Consider the following 21,632-nt stretch of genomic DNA (forward strand, 5'->3'; position numbering starts at 1 on the left):
CTCTCTCCACAGCCCAGAGCTCCAGTGAGTGCTGGAAGGACAGAGCAGAGATCCAGAAATAGACAGTCACAGTTCTCTGCTCAGAGAGGAGGGGGAGAACTGAGCGATCGGCGGTGTTTGATTGCTCAGTTCTCACTGCAGAGCCGGCGGGGAAAGATGCAGTATCTGATCAATGCTGCATCCATCTACAGTAGGTAAGTATAAGGCTTGGTTCACATACATTGGAATTGGATGTGTTTTGAACCACATCCAATTCGCATGACATGTGAACCCGAACTGGCTTTCTATGGAGCTGGTTCACATATGTCCGGGCCGACTGCAATCTGTTTTTAAAAAGAATCCTGTACGTTTTTCAGTCGGGTTCAGGTGCGATTTCAAGTAAAAATTTGCACCTGAACGGGTGAACAAAACCACACCAGACTCCTTTTAAAAACCGCACTGAAACTGCGGCCGGACATATGTGAACCAAGCCTAAATGTTTTTTTTTTTTTACAAAGTCCATACTTCTCTTTTAAGTAAAAGAAATCAAAGTAATGCTTAAACTCTGGTTTAGAAAAAATAAAATTTTATTCAAGTATGCATTCTTATATCAAAAGTACCTTCCATTGCTCTCTGCCTCCAAATCTCCAAATTATTATTTTTTATTTGCTGCTGTGATTCTACTTTCTGTTAAAGGGTGGCTACATTCATTCCCCATGGTCCCCCCACGTAGGAGAATAGCCATCCTCTCTTGCTCTTACTAAAGGCCGGGGGACTATGGACTGTGGACTATGAGATTTGTAGTGCATATGACAGCCAATAATATGCACCGCTTGTTCCAAACATACAAAAGTTATGGTTAATGGAGAGGTTCGGGAGCTCACAAATAATTTCATGAAAAATTAGATTACTGTGCAGCTTTGGCCAAAGTTAAATAATGTCCTTGCTATAGGTGTAGAGCGGGGGGCAGCGGCTATCCGATTTTGACAGGTACCTGCTCCCACCCCCTTCCGCTCTGACTGCCTAGGCCACAGGTGTCAAACTGGCGGCCCTCCAGCTATTGCAGAACTACAAGTCCCATGAGGCATTGCAAGGCTGACAGTTACACGCATGACTCCCACAGGCAGAGGCAGGATGGGACTGTAGTTTCACAACAGCTGGAGGGCCACCAGTTTAACACCCCTGGCCTAGGCGATGAGAAGCGGAAGTTCTCCTCACTCCCTACCCCCCCTCACCGCAGTCTTCTGGGGCAAGTGACAGGTCTCAGAAGACTGCGGGACCACTCACAATGCGCAGTGCTGCTCGGCTGTGAAGCCGCAAGCTGTCACAGCTGGGTGCCCACAGTTAAGATGCCGGCGCCGAGTAAAGAAGACAGCAGGTGAAAACGGCTGGGGTGAGCACACCGCTTGATCGTGGGACAGGTGAGTGGCTGTTTTTGTAGCTGCTAACTTTTATTTTTTTCACAGGAGACTGGGAAACAGCTTTACGTATGAATTTCTCCAGCTTTACAGCAAACCAGCAAGCATATGAAATAGTAACTAAAACGGAAGAAGCCTAATTAAAGGAAAAAAGGATGGGCAAAATAATTAAATAATCTTTAGAATTCTTCAATCCATTATCCAAAGTACGTGTTTGCAATGACATTTGGCCTTCTATCTAACCTTGCTTTTAGAACAAAATCCAGCTGTTCCCAGCATCCTTTTTATAACTAGGTGTTGCTTGCTGAGTTTTTTTTCTTATCTTTTGTATGTTTACCCAGTCTTTTCTTGGTTGCCCTGATCATATAATTAAAACAATTGATGTAACCACACACGTCCTACATTAATGCAAGTATACAGAAATAATAGAGACCCAATCTGAGACATGATCAGATTCTATGACAAAGTCTGTCACTGTTAATGTCTAACCTTTGAAGCAACTATTCCAGTTTTTCGAGGCATGGGACCAGCAAAAAAAAAACCTGCTTATGGATTATGTAGCACAACCCCCATAGAAGCCCCTTGGTAATTTGGGTCCTCTGTTTTGCGCCTCGACTCCAAGAACAATTTCAGCCCCTTGGGGACACCTAGTTGACTGGAAGTCACCACACGCAGTTATAAAAAGTATGGATACCTTTAGCTTGGTTATGAATTAGTATTAGGAAATGGATGCAAGACCATTTAGTGGTAAATTAACTCAATGTATTGGAAGAGAAAATGATGGTAGACACATAAATGAGCATACAGTAGGTAGATACAGACACAGTCTGCTAGGCAATGTGATCGCTATGCTAAAGTAACTTAAAACAGAGTTCTGTACTACCAGACTGGGATTAACTCATGACTAAACAGTGCATATAAGCATTAACTGCAATGTGAATGCCAATATTTTAACTAGTCTAGAATGCACTCTGGGTAAATCGCTACTGCATGGTGCAATGTTCCCTGAGAGGTATCTCTTAGCATATGCTATGAACAAAGGCCTCTGTGTAGCAGCTGTAAAGGTGCAGTCTTTAGTCCTAACTCTTCAGCCGACTATCATTTGGGGGCGCAATTGAACTGTTGGTGCACATGAGAATAGTTGCAGTCAAGCCTGCAGGCAGCAATAAGGCTTCTAGATGGCTGTATGTTCAGATCCTAAAGGGTTCAGTCTCTCTAGCAGCAGATAGTAAATCCCTACAGTAGCACTGTGTCCAGGTGACTCTGTTGGCACCCTCAAAATCAGCACTCCAGGTCCTGCCTAGGTCATTGATATGCAGCAGCGATGATGCACCCTGGACAATGATGTGCACTCTCTGGTCTTCTTAATAGCATGAGAAAGCTGTGTCCTGTACATCCTGAGAAAATGCATCTCTTTTCCCAATCTCTTGGCAATCTCTGGGAAATGCAGTTCAAAAGCTCTTGATTACAGTAGAGTTTCTCTCCTCTGGACTACAGTTCCCACAGTGCAGTGCTGCCTCAGTCTATTGGACTTTTCCTGCTCAGCAGCTCCCTCCTCTTGTTGATATAGCTGTCATCCATTTCAGCACCACAGGGCAGCACTACAGAGGGAGCAGCTGCAGCTGCAGCAGTGTTTCTCTCACTCTTCATTCTTAACTAAGCACCTGGCTGCAAGTAAAAAAAATTTCCAGTATTTTCTCTGAGTCAATTGTAAGTGCTCTGGATTAATCATTTTTAGTTCAGTAACTTTAGTAAGTATGCATTAATAAATTCCTGACATATATTATAGCACCAGTGTATACATATCCGATACTAGCTCCAATTGTAAAGCCTCTGGCCAAATTTTTGGCAGTTTGATGAAAATCATTTAACCCCTTCCCGTCCCTGCCTCCCGGCCCTTTAAGGGGTTTTAAATGCTGGGAGGCAGAGGCGGGCATTCCCATAATGTCACCATTCTGATTGGCTGTGGTCAGTGGTCACAGTGGTCAGAAAGCTCCTGATTGCAAGTAGGCATCGGGAGCTTATAAGTACCCGCCAGTAACTGTGCTGGAAGCATGCAGGGTGCGCGCTCTCTCACAGAAATGTTTATATTCTCCTAGATTGTAAGCTCTAACTAACAGGGCCCTCTGATTCCTTCTGTATTGAATTGTGTTGTAATTGTACAGTCTGCCCTCATGTTGTAAAGCGCTGTGCAAACTGTTGGCGCTATATAAATCCTGTATAATAATAATATTTAGGATGCATTTATGCAGCCTCTTGGAATTAAAGCCCACCTGGCAAAAGCTTCTTATATATGTGTACGGCCGGAGGGAAGAGGTTAAATGTGTTCTTAAAGTGGTGTTCCACCCAAAAAAAAAAAGATACATGAATGTGCCTGAAAAATTTTTTTCTTAAAAATTTGGAAATTTGTTTTTTTTTTTTTTACTCACCTCTAAATGCCTGTTGCTATCGGGTCCCTCGTAGTCTACCTCTTTCAGTGCCTGGGCTGGTGACATCACTTCCCCTCGGCACAGGAAGGGCTCAGCTCTGCTCCCTCCCTCTTGTCAATCATCTGGGACCCATTACAGGTCCCAGATGACTGAGCGGCCAATCTCGGCACGCGGCGCCGCTCACGCATGCACAGTGGGTGCCCGGCTGTGAAGCCACAGCCCAGCGCCCACAGTTGCAATGCCGGCGCCGCCGAACGGAGGGGGAGATGAGCGGGGCTTCGATCTCCTGCATCGCTGGACCCTGGGACAGGTAAGTGTCCAATTAAAAGTCAGCAGCTGCAGTATTTGTAGCTGCTGACTTTTATTTATTTATTTTTTTAAATGGGAACCCCACTTTAAATTAAGAAAAAATATTGTTCTAATAAATCCGATCAGGGCATTGACAGACAGATCTATAGCTGATCAGGTAGGCATTGTTCCTTGTATCAATTATTATTTATGCAAAATAGTAATAATATATTTCCAGTGAAATGTAACAAGTAAAAGAAAAAGTGAAAGATATCTTTATTATTGACCTGAGAATTCTCGCTCACTCTTAGCTATGTGGACAGAGACTAGTAGTACATGCTAAAAACTCCAAGTACATTTGGAAAATATCCTTATATGGAATTTGCATTAAATGTCCAACCTTCTAGACGATCCAACTTCCAATAACATTGGGGGGTCCCTGGCTCCTTGCCTTTCTGCTGTTTACATGTCTTGAAAGTCCATTGAGAACATAAATTATGACACAGCCCACTATTATATCTGAAAAGGTGTCATTACAGGCGAATCCCACGGTTTCCAAAAAATTCAAAAACTATACCAGATGTAGATGCTTTCATGTCACTACACATAAGAGACTAAATCCTCTTCGCAGCTATGTTATGAAAAGACAAAGGGGGTTATTTGCTAAAGGCAAATCCACTTTGCACTACAAGTGCAAACTACAAGTGCAAAGTCCACTTGAAATTGCACTGAAAGTGCAAAGTGCACTTGGAAGTGCAGTCGCTGTAGATCCGAGGGGGACATGCAAGGAAAATAAAAAACAGCATTTTAGCTTGCACACGATTGGATAATAAAATCAGCAGAGCTTCCCCTCACTATGTAAGGCAATTGTCACTAAGTTTAGTGAATGTCAGCTGTGCTGACTTCATTCTTCCAATCATGTGCAGCTAAAGAGGCTGTTTTTAACCACTTGACCTCCGGAAGATTTACTCCCCTTCATGGCCAGACCTTTTTTTGCGATACGGCACTGCGTTACTTTGACAATTGCGCGATCGTGCGACACTGTTCCCAATAAAAATTGATGTCCTTTTTTTCCCACCACTAGAGCTTTCTTTTGGTGGCATTTCATCACCTCTGCATTTGTTATTTTTTGCACTACAAACAAAAAAATGCTGACAATTTTGAAAAAAAAAAAACAGTTTTTACTTTCTGCTATAAAACATATCAATAACATTTTTTAAACAAAATCTAATTTCTTCATAAATTTAGGTCAATATATTTTCTGCTACATAGTTTTGGTAAAAAAAATAAATCCCAATGAGCATATATTGTGGTTTGCGCAGAAGTTATAGAGTCTACAAACTATGGTATTTTAAAATGTATTTATTTATATTTATTTATTTTTACTAGTAATGTCGGCGATCAGCGACTTATAGCGGGACTGTGATATTGCAGTGGACATTTTGACACTAAGGGGGTTATTTACTAAAGGTAAATCCACTTAGCACTACAAATGCACTGTGGGGTTAATTTACTTAGAAGTGCACTTGGAAGTGAAGTCGCTGTAGATCTGAGGAGAACATGGAAGGAAAATAAAAAACAGCATTTTAGCTTGCACATGATTGGATGATAAAATCAGCAGAGCTTCCTCTCATTTTAAAGCTTCCCCTCATTTCAGAGCTTCCCCTCAGATCTACAGCGACTGCACTTACAAGTGCACTTCCAAGTAATGCAAAGTGGATTTGTCTTTCGTAAATAACTACCTAAGGGTCTTTACTAAAGCTAGAGAAGTCAAAATTTGTCACAATTCTGCAGAGAAACCAATCAGCTTCTAGGTTTTATTGCTAAAGCTTAATTAAACAAGCTGAGGTTAGAAGCTTGGTTTCTCTGCAGAATTGTGACTAAATTTGCCCTCTCTAGCTTTAGTAAATAAACCCCTAACTGACACTTTTGACACTTTGTGGGGACCAGTGACACTAATACAGTGATCAGTGCTAAAAATGTGCACTGTCACTGTACTAATGACACTGGCTGGGAAGCTGTTAAACATCGGGGGTGATCAAAGGGTTAACTGTGAGCCTAGCCAGTGTTTATGTGTACTGTGTGAGGTGCGTTTACTAGGTGAAGAGATGAAATGTATTCCCTGCTGTGCAGGGACACAAGTTCCATCCCTTCCCCCCTGTCAGAACGGTTATCTGCCTTGTTTATATAGGCAGATCAAAATTCTGTCTCTCTCCCTGACAATCGGCTTCCACTGTGTATAATGACAGTGAAAGTGAGCCTCCGGTGGCCCGCATGCATTCCCCCTACCCAGAGGAGTTGGATCACATCTAAATACATGACACGGCACATAGGTGCTGCTCTGTAGCAGTAAAACTGCTGTAGGGCGGTCTGGAAGGGGTTAAAATTTTCCTTGCACATGATTGGGTATTCGTTGCAAAGTGAACTTTCACCGCATTCACTAAGCTAAGTGAAAACCCCCTTTGCAATGTGAGCATGTTCTATTCTTTTAGTAAAGTGGTAAATTTAGTAAGTTCTTCCGACAGGACATAGATATACATAAATAATTGTGATATGACAGCTATGGTCCTCTAATAACAGTTTCCTGGTTATGTGATCACTATGACAGCTAGACCAGGCAATTAAAATGGAAAAGGGGGGTGTGGGGTTAATTTACTAAAGGCAAATAACTTCACCCTTTGCAAGTGAAGCTGTATTTTGCAAGGGAAGTTACGTTTTGCAAGGGTATTTCTCCCAGAGTTTTGCTGACTTTTATCATCCAATCATGTGCAGACAAAAATGCTTTTTTTTAGATTTCCCTGTACGTGATAGGTTATTCTTTGCAAAGTGAAATTCCACCCCATTCACCTCACCTAAGCTCTGGGGGAAATTCCCTTTGAGAAGTGCAATTCCCTATTGCATAGAAAATGAAAATAAGTTATGACATTTATAAATGATGAGACCATCTCTTCTTTTCTGTTTTTGGCCCCATTTTAATATATAAATAAAAAATGAAGTCTGTTTATGATTGTACTGTTAGGACTAAAGTCCTGGTAAAAGAAACGTCCAGTTACTAGCACTGAATAATTAGGAGGAGTAGGTAATCTCATTTATTCTCCACTTATTATACCATTGCTCTGTTTCCTTTCAGTTGTCACTTTGTATCGCCTGATGGATTTCAACCTTCTAACAGACTCGGAGGCTCGCAGTCCTGCCCTCTCTCTGTCTGACTCTGGAACACCTCAACATGATCACAGCTGCAAGGGGCAGGATCACAGCGGTAAGTGAAGGCAAAGGACAGAAAGGCATTAAAAACATTCTGCTCAACTGGCAATGAGTGCTATAAATGTGTGACTTGATACAATATTTGTTCTTACATTTTAAAGTCCTTGCCCATAACCACAAAGACCTGTTCGTGGCATTAGGTAGAGCTGGCATCCTTACTGCTAGAGGAATAGAGAGAGTGCTATATTGCTATATGGATTCTTAAAGTGTAACTATAGGCAAAACAGTTTTATTTTCATTTGGATACAGCAAGGGAGGGTTATCACCCCTGTCAGATTATTTTTTGCCATTGGTGTCCCATTGCAGAGATTTCCATTGACTTCCTGTCCTTAGCCAAAACAGGAAGTGAGGCTCAATCCCTCCAAAGTGAGGGGATCCTGAGGTGGCACCAGAGTTACCAGAACTAGTATCCCTATTGTAAGATTTCCCCCCAAAAAAACATTTGAAAGAAATGCTCACTCCCCACCCTTATCCATCAACTCATATAAAAAAGGTAAAAAACATTTACAAGAGTCAACTTTTTGTTTTTGGATCTACTATATGGAAAAAATAGCAGGACATAAAGCCTGCTTTTGATAACATCCTACTTTTGTGGGTAGTAAACTAATGTGTACATAAAATACCATTCCATCCACCAGTAACTCACACCCATTAACAAGTATAACCACCTCTCCACCAGTAGGTAGCGCTCCTCTTCTGAGGTTGAATGACAGCCAGCATCATTTAAACCAATTTTCTTTGATGTCACGAATGTTGCCCTGGGCTCAGAGTACTACTGCACTGATATACTGTGTATATATGCTGTATATGTATATATCTATATATAGATATACAGTATATAGATATATATATCTATATATCTATATAGATATCTATATATATAGATCGATCGATCTATCTATCTATCTATCTATCTATCTATCTATCTATCTATCTATCTATCTATCCACTGTATCTATAGATATAGATATATATTATTTTACATTTTTTAAGTGGTAGGGAGGGATGTAAACTGTAAATTTAAGAGCAATGATAGTGCTGCAGCTTACACCAAAGGCTTTTTGGTGATTGTTATACTTACTACGGGTCTTTTATGGTACTGCTATTCTGCTATTTTTTACCATTGACATTGGAAAACAATGGTTAATGAGTGCTTTCATGCTACAGGTAATAATAGGAAAATGATTGCGACCAATACTTGCCAGAAAAAACCTTTAAAGCTGGAGTATGATCTGCTTATATTGTACGTTCCCTGTCCTGGGGAGGAAAGATCTAGATGTTGCTGGTTGTCCTCCAGCCAAGAAATGAGACAAGCTCTATCTGATTTTCTGTCATGGTGTGCAGTGAAATCAGACTAAGCATTTTTAGTACTAACAATCCAAAGTTAGTACAGCAATCTCCCCTGCTGTTCTATTGTGTTCCGATGCCGCCTGACAATCGAGCCATGTGTACTAGGCTTAAATCTAAAATCTCTAAATCTACTTGCAGCTACATTCTAAATTTCCGTACACACAACATGAAATGTTGGATGTCAGGTTGTTGGCAGAAAATCCGACCGTGTGTATGAACCATCGGACAATTGTTGTCGGACTTTACGCCAACAAATGTTGGCTAGCATGTTTTCAAATTTTCCGCCAACAAATGTGTGTTGTCAGATTTTCTGATCGTGTGTACACAAGTCCGTCGATAAAAAGTCCAAAGTACAAACACGCATGCTCGTAAGCAGAAGCAGTCGGTCTTGTAAACTAGCGTTCATAATGGAGAATGAACATTCGTGACGTGGCAAATTATGAAATCTCCAAATGCAGCGCACATTCTCTTCTTCTTTAATGGGATAATAATGAAGCTGCTTTGCTGGTGATACGGATGGAGTTATTGCAATCAAATATTCAAAGGCTTTTTTTTTCTAGTGACATCAAGAATAATATTATTATGCTTTTTTTTTTTTTTTTTTTTTTTTGTGACAGTTACCACAACACCATTATCCCGTAGTTTTTAACCTCCCTGGCGGTATGATTATTTCAGATTTTTGATGCTCAAAGCGGAACAATTATTTTGCATGGAAATTTGGCGTTTTTTATTGTAGACCTGTAATTCTTAACAATAACACACTTAAATCTGTCCAAACAAGAGTCTAGTAGATATCCCGGGTATGATAAAGTTTGAAAAACGAAATCATAAATTATAATATAATAAATAACTATAATTATAACAAATAATAATATAATAATAATAAAAATTATTCAATGATGTAATCAAATCAAAAACACTGAAATTTGCTCAGTTGCAGAATTGTCGCTGTCATTACTTTTCAGTGTTTGATGACGGATCTCCCCAAAACTCACTATTGCTCAATTCTGTAAGTGATTCTAATTTATTATTGCTGTTTTCTAGCTGGTCTAAAACCACTTTTGATGTAAAGGGATGGTTTTGGTTGCTATGGACAATCTCCAGTTTCCAGGCAGAAAGAACAGTTTATATAATATAAAACTGCATGCAGGCCACTGAACAGACCACTAGGGACAAAAGGGATGTGAAATAAACTGATACAGTAATGTAATCTGTAAGATTACAGTGTACTGTATATGTATTGTGTGTTTTACTTTTTGAATTTGGTGCTGTTCTCCGTTCACGTGCGTCGCAACGCTCGCTGGGAACGGTGCTTGGCTCCATGATGGATCGAGCGGAGGACACGGTTCGCACACAGTGCGGGGAGACATCACAGGATCCAGAGGACAAGGTAAGTAAGCTGTACCTGGATCCTGCTATGTAATCCCGAGTGTGGCTCAGGGTTACCGCTTTTGGTGCTGAAAATCGATCCCGAGCCACACTCTGGAATACCGTCAGGGAAGTTAAGATCAAAGATACAACTATGTTGGTGTCCCTTGTCAATTTTACATTGTATTCTTTTAAATGTAACTGCCTACTCCCAAACTGTCATTTGAAGTAAAACACATAGCCAAGTATTATTCTCCACAATTTTTTTATTGTGCATTAAAAAAAGAAAACAAATAAAATTAGACATGCTTAACCAAAAATTGCATTCTATGCATCCAAAAATATAGAAAATGTACCAAATCAAATCATTATTCAACCAAAAAAATAATGTCAAAGCAATAACTCCAAGGCCAATAATAAATAACACATTATCTCCTCTGATTCCACAACATGTCTGGTTGACGAACGTCCCTTTAGAAACAAACTGAAAAGCATGAAATGAAAAGCGCAAACTGAAAAGCGCTAAATGAAAAACGCGAAAAGAAAAGCGCAAATCAACACTCACCAAACTTCTACTAACACAAAATTAGCAGAAGGAGCCGAAAGGGTGGCGCTAAAGAGGTGAATAACCACATAGTATGTCTGGTACGTCACTACGTTCATAATTGTTGGCCAACATTTGTGTGACAGTGTGTATGCAAAACAAGTTTGAGCCAACACCCTTCGAACAAAATTCCACAGTTTTGTTGGTGGAAAGTCCAATCGTGTGTACAAGGCATTAGACTAACCTATCTAACCATGTAGAGCAAAAATCGCTATACATACCTTTCCTGAAGCTGCTCTGGTCTGGTCCCATGGTGAGCTGACAGCGGTGGCTTCTCTCTGTAGGAGTGTGCGGGAGAGGGAGCCGACAACGGAAGCCCCATAGTAAGTCTATGGGTGACGTCACTTCCCAGACGTTGTCGGCTTTCACCTGCACTGAGCTTCCTCTGCTGGAGACCGGACCGGCTGCAGAAAAGGTATGTATAGTGATTTTTGCTTTACATGGCTAGATGGATTAGTCTAATATGGCTGCGAGTAGATTTAGAGATTTTAGTTTTAAGCCTAGTACACACGATGAGATTATCGGACGAATGATTGCCTGTTTTTTTGGTTTTTTTTGCATGCTAGTCTCCATATCGAAGGCAAATAGGTTACTAGAGTACGAAAATTCTCATACGACAGAAAAAAAAAATCGGAAGTGATGTAATGTATTTGTATTGTATTGTCAGACGAAAACGCGACTGCTTAACTGAAAATCATACGATCTGGTATCGTACAAGAAACATTTTCGTGTTTGTCCCTTCGGAAAATTTCAACTTTGAAAAACGACAGCTGTGTACTAACAATCAGATTATTGTACGATCGCGTCAAAAGTGGAATTTTTCATCTGGTTTTCTCATTGTGTGTATGAGGCTTTAGGCTGAACTTTCGCTTTATGTTTAGCTTTCTTTAATAGTGCATTGCAACATTTGCCAAATGATGGTATAACTCACTGAGGATTAGGACAGGAGGTGACACCAGCCATGACAGAAATATGTGAGCTAACATTGTGGACATCCTGAAAATGCTTACTCCCTGGCTGTCAAGGTTTATTATTTGGACTCACAGACAAGAAACATGTATGCAGCAAGTGAAACCAGGACCCCCAATGTGCATCCATGTTCCTGGTCAGTGATTTCGAGAATACTGAAGCCTTCCTAGGCTATGGGGCTGTGTGTTTCTATTGATTCACACAGTGTAGGGAGACCAACTCTGTGCCTGCAAAGACAGCTTCACAGGGCGCTGCAACAGAAAGGAGCCACCCTGATACAGGAAACTGGGGGTAGTGCCATGACACTGGCTTAAACTGGAACAAGAAGTAAAGTGAAGTGAAGTGAAGTAAAAGATATAGAAGCTGCATACTCAGTATGTGATTAAATCAGCTGCTGAAAGCGCTTAAAAAATGGAGGGATTAATATCACTGTAATCAAATGCCCATTGAAATAATAGTCCCTGGAAATGTCCCCATCTTTCCCATGTTAAATGGATTTTTTTTATTAACCACTAATGTCCTTCTGGCATTTCTGGGGAATAGTTTTGAAAAAAAACATTTCAAAATGCAGACAAGTGTTTACAATCAAATGCAATTCATATATCTTTTATGTGTTTACCAAAATAATTATATATATATATTTCTATCTATATTCTCTCTCTATATAAATCTATCTATCTATCTATCTATCTATCTATCTATCTATCTATCTATCTATCTATCTATCTATCTATCTATCTATCTATCTATCTATCTATCTATCTATCTATCTATCTCAATGTTTCTCAACTCTGGTCATCAAGGTGCCCCGACAGGTCATGTTTTCAGGATTTCTGTTATTTCACACCGGTGATTTGATACGTTTCACTACCTTAGTAATCACAGCCGTTTCATCTGAGGGAAATCCTGAAAACATGACCTATATCTATCCCGTAGTTTGTAGACGCTATAACTTTTGCACAAACCAATCAATATACGCTTATTGGGATTTTTTTTTACCAAAAATATGTAGCAGAATACATATCGGCCTAAATTGATGAATAAATTATTTTTTTGTAATTTTTTTTTTGGGATATGTATTATAGCAGAAAGTAAAAAATATAGTTTTTTTTTAATTGTCGGCGTTTCTTTGTTTATAGCGCAAAAAATAAAAACCACAGAGGTGATCAAATACCACCAAAAGAAAGCTCTATTTGTGGGAAAATAAGAACATCAATTTTATTCGGGTACAGCGTCAAGCGACAACGCAATTGTCAAGTAATTGCAGTGCTGTATCGCAAAAAATGACCTGGTCAGGAAGTGGGTAAAACCTTCTGGGGCTGAAGTGGTTAAACAGAAGCCTGTGGTGAGACCAGCTTCTGTAGTAAAAGACAGCTACACACACATAGGCTAATAGTCGCGCGGTTCCTGCTGAACTGACGGATTTCAGACGATTTTCGGCCTGTGTGTGCAAGGCTTAATCATTCAAAGAGAGCGAGCTGAGTTCCCAGCACAGCTAGAAAACTGACCATGCTCTGCTCTCCTACCTAGTGTGGTCAGTTTTTAATAGGAAAGCAGAGGGACTGGCAGGAACACCAGGGATTTCACATAAAGGAAGCAATACAGAGAGAACAGAATACTTTGACATACAAGTACACGGTACAGCAGGGACATATCAGGAATATAAAATCTTTTAAATGCACAAAAACATAATGACTTCATGCCCTTAAATCAAATATTTCCATTCTTTAAATATTGAAGTTGTATTTTGCTGTTCACAAAAAAAAGACAGTTGAATTCTACAAAGTAATGGACAGAATTTATAAAAACACTGAAACAAACATGCAGCACACATCAATCCATATCATGGAACAGGCCGAAGCCTCATTCTCTTCAGAATTACTATGGGATTGAATGTTTGGAATATGACATAGTTTTAAAGTGTTACTGTAGAAAAAGATTTAGGTAAAACTGACTTTAAGTGCTTCTAAAACATGAGCATGGACACTATTAAACTGACAGCACATAGAAATAATATTACAACATTGCCACCTAGTGGACAGAGGACTGCATGTATGGATTTAGATATCAGTACAGTCATAACTGACTCTTGGCGATTCTATGGGACCATGCCTAACACTAGAGGACTTCATGTATGTATACATCTGTACAGTTGTATCTGACTTTCAGCGATTTTATGGGCAGCTCATTACTGATACACTAGAGCAGTGGTTCTCAACCCTGTCCTCGAGTACCCCCAACAGGCCATGTTTGCAGGTTTTCCTTTATCTTGCACAGGTGCTTTAAATCAAAGGCAATGGCTTGGTATTTTGGACAGCTATTTTATCTAAGAGAGATTCTCAAAACATGTCCTGTTGGGGGTACTTAAGGACAGGGCTTGAGAACCACTGCACTAGAGGACCTCATGTATGTACTGTACTGTGCAGAAGCTTTAGGCAGGTGTGAAAAAAATACTGTAAATTAAGAATGTTTTCAGAAATAGAAATGTTAATAGTTTATTTTACCAATTAACAAAATGGAAAGTAAATGAACAAAAGAGAAATCCAAATCAAATCAATATTTGGAGTGACTACACTTGCACACAGTTCTTGAAGGAACTCGGCAGGTAGGTTGTTCTAAACATCTTGGAGAGCTAACCACATATTTTCTGTGGATGTAGACTGCCTCAGATCTTTCAGTCTCCTCATCCCAGATAGAATCGATTATGTTGAGATCAGGGCTCTGTGGGGGCCAAACCATCACTTTCAGGACTCCTTGTTGTTCTATATGCTGAAGATAGATCTTAATGTCATTGGCTGTATGTTTGTTGTCATGGTCCTGCTGCAGAATACATTTTGGGTCAATCACGCGCCTCCCTGATGGTATGGCATGATGAATAAGTATCTGCCTGTATTTCTGCATGTATCTCAGCACTGACGACACAATTGATCCTGATCAAATCTCCAACTTTTGCAGAAATGCATTCCCAAACTTTCAAGGAACCTCCACCATGCTGTTGCCTGCAGACACTCATTTTTTACATACAACAAATAAAAATGCGCAACCAAAAAACAAAAAACTCCGCATATATAAATGTGAACGTGTGCTGTGATTAACTGCTTCAGCTCCGGAAGATTTTACCCCCTTCCTGACCAGAGCACTTTTTGCAATTCGGCACTGCGTCGCTTTAACTGACAATTGCGCGATCGTGCGACGTGGCTCTCAAACAAAATTGACGTCCTTTTTTTCCCACAAATAGACCTTTTTTTGGTGGTATTTGATCACCTCTGCGATTTTTATTTTTTGCGCTATAAACAAAATAAGAGCGAAAGTTTTGAGAAAAACGCATTATTTTTTACATTTTGCTATAATAAATATCCCCCAAAATTATATATAAAAAAAATTTTTTTCCTCAGTTTAGGCCGATCGTATTCTTCTACATATTTTTGGTAAAAAAAAAAAAATCGCAATAAGCGTTTATTGATTGGTTTGTGCAAAAGTTATAGCGTTTACAAAATAGTGGATAGTTTTATGGCATTTTTATTAATAATTTTTTTTTTACTAGTAATGGCAGCGATCGGCGATTTTTATTGTGACTGCGATGTTATAGCGGACATGTCGGACATTTTTGGGACCATTGTCATTTATTCAGCAATCAGTGCGATTAAAAATGCACTGATTACTGTGTAAATGACACTGGCAGTGAAGGGGTTAACCACTAGGGGGCGGGGAGGGGTTAAGTATGTCCTAGGGGAGTGATTCTAACTGTAGGGGGGATGGGCTGTGTGTGTCACTACGCTGATCACCGCTCCCGATGACAGGAAGCAGAGATCACTGACACTGTCACTAGGCAGAACGGAGAGATGCTGTTTACATCAGCATCTCCCCGTTCGTCCTCTCCGTGAGGCGATCGCGGGTATCCCCGCGGGTATCCCGGCGGGGAATTCAAATGGACGTACCTGTAAGTCCATTTGCCCAGCCGTGCCATTCTGCCGATGTACATCGGCGTGCGCCGGGCGGGAAGTGGTTAAGTAAAAACAATATTATGCATTATAGTCCATAAAGTGCTTTAGTCTATGCAAACAACAAAGACAGACTTTTCAGGAGAACAAATGATGTTTCTGTTCATCAAAAAAGTAAGGCAAAACAGCGCCGCTTACCAGATCTGATGGATCTCAAATTATAGAGATCAGACAGGCACACACAGGAGGGATCACTTGGCAAAAGACCGTATATCCACAGGCTCTTCCGATATCGGGATCCTTCCTCCTACAACAGCTTTCCACTGCTGCAGTACTCCTCACTGAGCCTTTTCCAAGATAAACTCCACCTTTTTTTTCAGAATTTTGAAAATAAAGTACACACATTTATCGCACCTCCAAACTGTGATAGTTTGGAGGCGCAACAAATGTGTGTACTTTATTTTCAAAATTCTGAAAAAAGGGTGGAGTTTATCTCAAAGGTGTTCTATCAGGTTGAGGTCAGGTGCAGACCAGTCAAGTTCCTCCACCCCAAACTCACTCATCCATGTCTTCATGGACCTTGCTTTGTGCACTGGTCCAAATCATTTGGTGGAGAGGAGATTATGGTGTGGGGTTGTTTTTTTAGGCGTTGGGCTTGGCCCCTTAGTTCCAGTGAAGGGAACTCTAAGACGTCAGCATACCAAGACATTTTGGACCATTTCATGCTCCCAACTTTGTGGGAACAGTTCGCGGATGGCCCATTCCTGTTCCAACATGACTGCACATCAGTGTTCAAAGCAAGGTCCGTAAAGACATGGATGAGCGAGTTTGGGGTGGAGAAACTTGACTGACCTGCAGAGAGTCCTGACCACAACTCGATAGGCCTTCTCGTCCACATCAATGCCTAACCTCACAAATGCGCTTCTGGAAGAATTATCAAACATTCCCATAGACACACTCTTAAACCTTGTGGACAGCTTTCCCAGAAGAGTTGAAGCTGTTATAGCTGCAAAGGGTGGGCCAACTCAATACTGAACCCTACAGACTAAGACTGGGATTCTATTAAAGTTCATGTGTGTGCAAAGGCGGGAGTTTTATTTTATTTTTTTTGAGTATAGGTCATTTATCTCAAGCATGCTTGAATTCACTTAAAGCTGACTGACTCACTACCTCTGCTGGAAGTCTATTGCAAGCATCGACTACTCGCTCAGTAAAATAATACTTTGTAAGTTTAGTTTTGAACTTTTCTCCTGCTATTTTGAGGTCATAGACAGCCGCATAAAATTTAGAGAAGTTGCAATACTTTCGCCCTTCATCATTCATAACTAAAAAAGTAATAGCTAGAGTTTTACTTTCATAGCTACCTTTATTTATTTGTCCTATAAGCATATGTGACCTGCATTGGTACCCCTTTTATCTTTCCTGTATCCTACAGAGTGACCAGAAAACTAAAAACCACTGATTTAACCTTCGGTGTCAAGGAAATTAGCATTTTTTAATTAACTGCCTCTATTTTGATGACCTCAGAAACCTGAAGCCTGAGACATATTATAGGCAAATCCACTGCAAGTAGGACAAGTGACCTGGGACCTTACTAAACACAACCTCTGACCTAGTCCTTTCATAACAATTCCTAATATCTGCTAGTATGGACCTTCGACCTTCATTGTGTCTGTGTGTTTTACTACATGGTACAGGCTTTCTTCAATTATGGCTTGTATACTTTATTTATTGCTGTTTGGTAAAGTATATATTACTAAATAGGAAGTGAATAGTAAATTAGATTTGTACAAAATAATAATGTAATAATTAGGAGATATGTTGGTAGTATTATTGGGCTTACAAAGAGACATAAGGGCAGTAACGCACAATGTACAATCGATATGATGTGATCAAATCAGCTATAAAAGCCAGTTTTGATTTATGAAAACATTTTACACTTACAAATTGCATACTATGTTTATTGCAAAATTGTAATCTTTCATTTGTAGAAAAGAAAAAAAATGCCAATTTCCCAACTCTAGTGCTGGCCGCGCACATGCAGAATATGTCAATCCATAGGGCTCTTGCACTCTGGATGTTTGGCTATCTCTCTTTGTCTTTCCTCCTGGCAGCATAATTTTGGCAAAAAAATTCTTGACGCTCGTAAACAAGTGTAACAAGTTTAGGCACATCAAGCACTTGGGCTTCATTTGAGAAATAATTTAATTTGGATTCATTTAATTGGCCAGAATAATAATTTATTCTGGCCATTGAAATTAATTGACACTCAAGAGCTAGACTCGCCCAGCATTAACGCATATTAAGATGCGTTTACACGCATCAAGCATTTTTTCTACCAAAGTGATGCAGCTCCTGGAAGTGCTGGCAATTTTTTATTTCTGCCTCTAAATGCCCCTGACTCCAAACATGTACAGTGCTTTGAAATAGTATTCATACCCCCTGAAATTTTCCACATTTTGTCATGTTACAACCAAAAACGGAAACGTATTTTATTGGGATTTTATGTGATAGACCAACACAGGGAAATGATAAATGGTTTTCAAATTTTTTTTACAAATAAATATCTGAAAAGTGTGGCGTGCATTTGTATTCACCCCCCTTTACTCCGATACCCCTAACTAAAATCTAGTGGAACCAATTGCCTTCAGACGTCACCTAATTAGTAAATAGAGTCCACCTGTGTGTAATTTAATCTCAGTATAAATACAGCTGTTCTGTGAAGCCCTCAGAGGTTTGTTAGAGGACCTTAGTGAACAAGCAGCATCACGAAGGCCAAGGAACACACCAGACAGGTCAGGGATAAAGTTGTGGAGATGTTTAAAGCAGGGTTAGATTATACAAAATATCCCAAGCTTTGAATATCTTACGGAGCACTGTTTAATTTAATCTATCGTCCGAAAATGGAAAGCGTATGGCACAATTGCAAACCTACCAAGACATGGCCATCCACCTAAACTGACAGGCTGGGCAAGGAGAGCATTAATCAGAGGAGCAGCCAAGAGGCCCATGGTGACTCTGCAGGAGCTGCAGAGATCCACAGCTCAGGTGGGAGAATCTGTCCACAGGACAACTACTAGTAGTGCACTTCACAAATCTGGCCTTTATGCAAGAGTGGCAAGAAGAAAGCCATTGTTGAAAGAAAGCCATAAGGAGTCCTGTTTGCAGTTTGCGAGAAGCCATGAGGAGGACACAGCAAACATGTGGAAGAAGGTGCTCTGGTCAGATGAGACCAAAATGGAACTTTTTGGCCTAAAAGCATAAGACTATGTGTGGTGGAAAATTAACACTGCAGATCATTCTGAACACACCATCCCCACTGTGAAACATGGTGGTGGCAACATCATGCTGTGGGGATGCTTTTCTTCAGCAGGAACAGGGAAGCTGGTCAGAGTTGATGGGAAGATGGATGGAGCCAAATACAGGGCAATCTTAGAAGAAAACCCGTTAGAGTCTGCAAAAGACTTGAGACTGGAGCGAAGGTTCACCTTCCAGCAGGACAACGACCCTAAACATACAGCCAGAGCTACAATGGAATGGTTTAGATCAAAGCATATTCATGTGTTAGAATGGCCCAGTCAAAGTCCAGACCTAAATCCAATTGGGAATCTGTCGCAAGACGTGACAATTGCAGTACACAGACGCTCTTCATCAAATCCAACAGAACTTGAGCTATTTTGCAAAGAAGAATGGGCAAAAATATCACTCTGTAGATGTGAAAATCTGGTAGAGACATCCCCAAAAAGACTTGCATCTGTAATTGCAGTGAAAGGAGGATCTACAAAGTTTTGACTCAGGGGGGCTGAATACAAATGCACGCCACACTTTTCACATATTTATTTGTAAAAAATGTTGAAAAACATTTATAATTTTCCTTCCACTTCACAGTTATGTGGCACTTTGTGTTGGTCTATCACATAAAATCCCAATAAAATACATTTACATTTTTGGTTGTAACATGACAAAATGTGGAAAATTTCAATAGGTATGAATACTTTTTCAAGGCACTGCATGTGTGCATGGACAGATAGGATAGTATGCAAGGGTGTTTAGAGGCAGAAAAAAAACAGTGAATGCCCTTAACAGCAAAGTTAAAAATGTCCAGTGTGCATGAGGCCTTAGCTGGAAAGACAAATGAAGAAATGAAAGCAACTCCCAACACAAAACCATTTCAAGGAATTGACAGAATCAATTGGTTTGTAGTTTGTTCAGGTTCCTATAAAATGACTGTATATGTTGCAAGTACTATCTCTATGAATCCAAAGTGTATACTATATGGCCCTGTTCACACATAGTGCGATGACCTGCGGTTTTCCACACGGGATGATCACAAGTCACAGCTAGGACACACAGAAAACAATTGTTTTCTAAATATCCCGTTCATACTGGAATGCAGCCTGGAGGTGTGGTGCTGTGCAGTGAGCTGCGATAAAATACAGACACATGTTGCTCACAGAAAGGGATGGCATGTCACTGTATAGTAGTGCACCGAACTGCTGTGCTGTGACATGACTGAAGTGTCACTGTGTCACTGTGTGTACTTCCAATAAAGTTGAGACAACAAAAAGGTACCTGTGTTATTCGCTGAAACACGCATCACACTGCCCTCTACTGCTAGCTCACTGCAGCTGGAAAACAGAGCTGCCCGCACACTAAAACGCAGTGCCAGTGGGCACGTCATGATTACTTGAATGTCATTGGAATGTAAACTCTTTTTGTGATTTTCAAAATGTTTATATCTACGTTTGGATCCATTGCCTGATATATAGCGGTCACACAACATCAGCTCCCTATTTGCTCTGATAAACTCTGGTTTTTGCTCAAGTAAACACATGTAGCAGAAAAGCAAAACAATTACTACAGAGCATATTGTGTTCCTCCAAATATGAGCAACCTATTTGCCCTTATGCTTGGTTCACACTGATGCAGTTTGCCGCATCACATGTCATTTGTACAGGAATAATGACATTATGTATGGCTCAATTCGCACCAAAAACGTGCAGGGCCCTTTTTTTTGTCCGCACTGGAATCAGATCGCATGGGTGTTCAGACCCATGCAATCTGATTCCATCCAATTCCGCAATTCGCACTGCGTTCTGCGAACTGATTTGAGGGTGTCATTAAAGTGATTGCAAAGTCTTGTTTTTTTTCCTATAAAAAAACAGACATTTTATACTTACCTGCTCTGTTGCAGTGGATTAGCACAAAGCAGCCCCGATCCTCCTCTTCTCAGGTCCCTCTTCGGAGCTCCTAGCTCCTCCCCCCGTTGAGTGCCCCTACAGCAAGCAGCTTGCTATGGGGGCACACAAGCTGAGTCACAGACCCCTGTGTCCATTCAGACACGGAGCCCTGCCCCAGCCCCGCCCACTGATTAGATAGCTGACTTTGAATGACAGCAATGGGAACCAATGGCACCGCTTCTGTGTCTCAGCCAATCCGGAGGGAGAATCTCGGACGGCCGAGACACTTGTGGACAACGCTGGACAGAGAAGGACCTCAGATATTGGGGGGCTGAAGGGGGCTGCTGCACACAGAAGGCTTTTTATATTAATGCATAGAATGCATTAAGATAAAAAACCTTCTGACTTTACAACCCCTTTAACTTTATATTGACAGCCACAGAGGTTCGCAGAGCAAAGTGTGAACTTCCTGCGATTCTGATGCGGTGTGGGAACCATACAGGAATCGTTGCGGTTCCCGCACTGCATCGGTGTGAACTGGGCCTTAGTGAATCAGCCACAGTGGGGGAGAGTTACTAAAACTGGAGGATGCAGAATCTGGTTCAGCTGTGTATAGTAACCAATCAGCATCTACCTTCAGCTGTTCAATTAAGCGTTGACAATAAAACCTGGAAGCTGATTGGTTATTAGGCACACCTGAACCAGATTCTGTGTATACCATCTTTAGTAAATCTCCCTGGGTGTGTCCTGTGTGGTAGGTGAAATAAGTACTTTGTTTTTAACTAAAGTAGCCAACAGCATCTGTGTTCACTTCAAATACCCAATCATTTACAATTAGATTA

The 21,632-nt window shown here is 40.6% G+C and overlaps 1 protein-coding gene across 1 annotated transcript in view; it reads left to right on the forward strand.

The window, feature by feature from the left end:
- The window catches only part of PITX3 (paired like homeodomain 3), a 140,030-nt gene that overhangs the window by 83,485 nt on the left and 34,913 nt on the right, over positions 1-21,632 (forward strand). The window contains exon 2 of the mRNA XM_073595185.1: positions 7,245-7,373. Coding sequence (XP_073451286.1) covers positions 7,265-7,373 — 109 coding nt within the window. The 5' untranslated portion in view covers positions 7,245-7,264. The remainder of the gene's footprint in view (positions 1-7,244; positions 7,374-21,632) is intronic.

Source organism: Aquarana catesbeiana, linkage group LG08 (assembly GCF_042186555.1).
Source record: "Aquarana catesbeiana isolate 2022-GZ linkage group LG08, ASM4218655v1, whole genome shotgun sequence".
Lineage (NCBI taxonomy): Eukaryota > Metazoa > Chordata > Amphibia > Anura > Ranidae > Aquarana > Aquarana catesbeiana.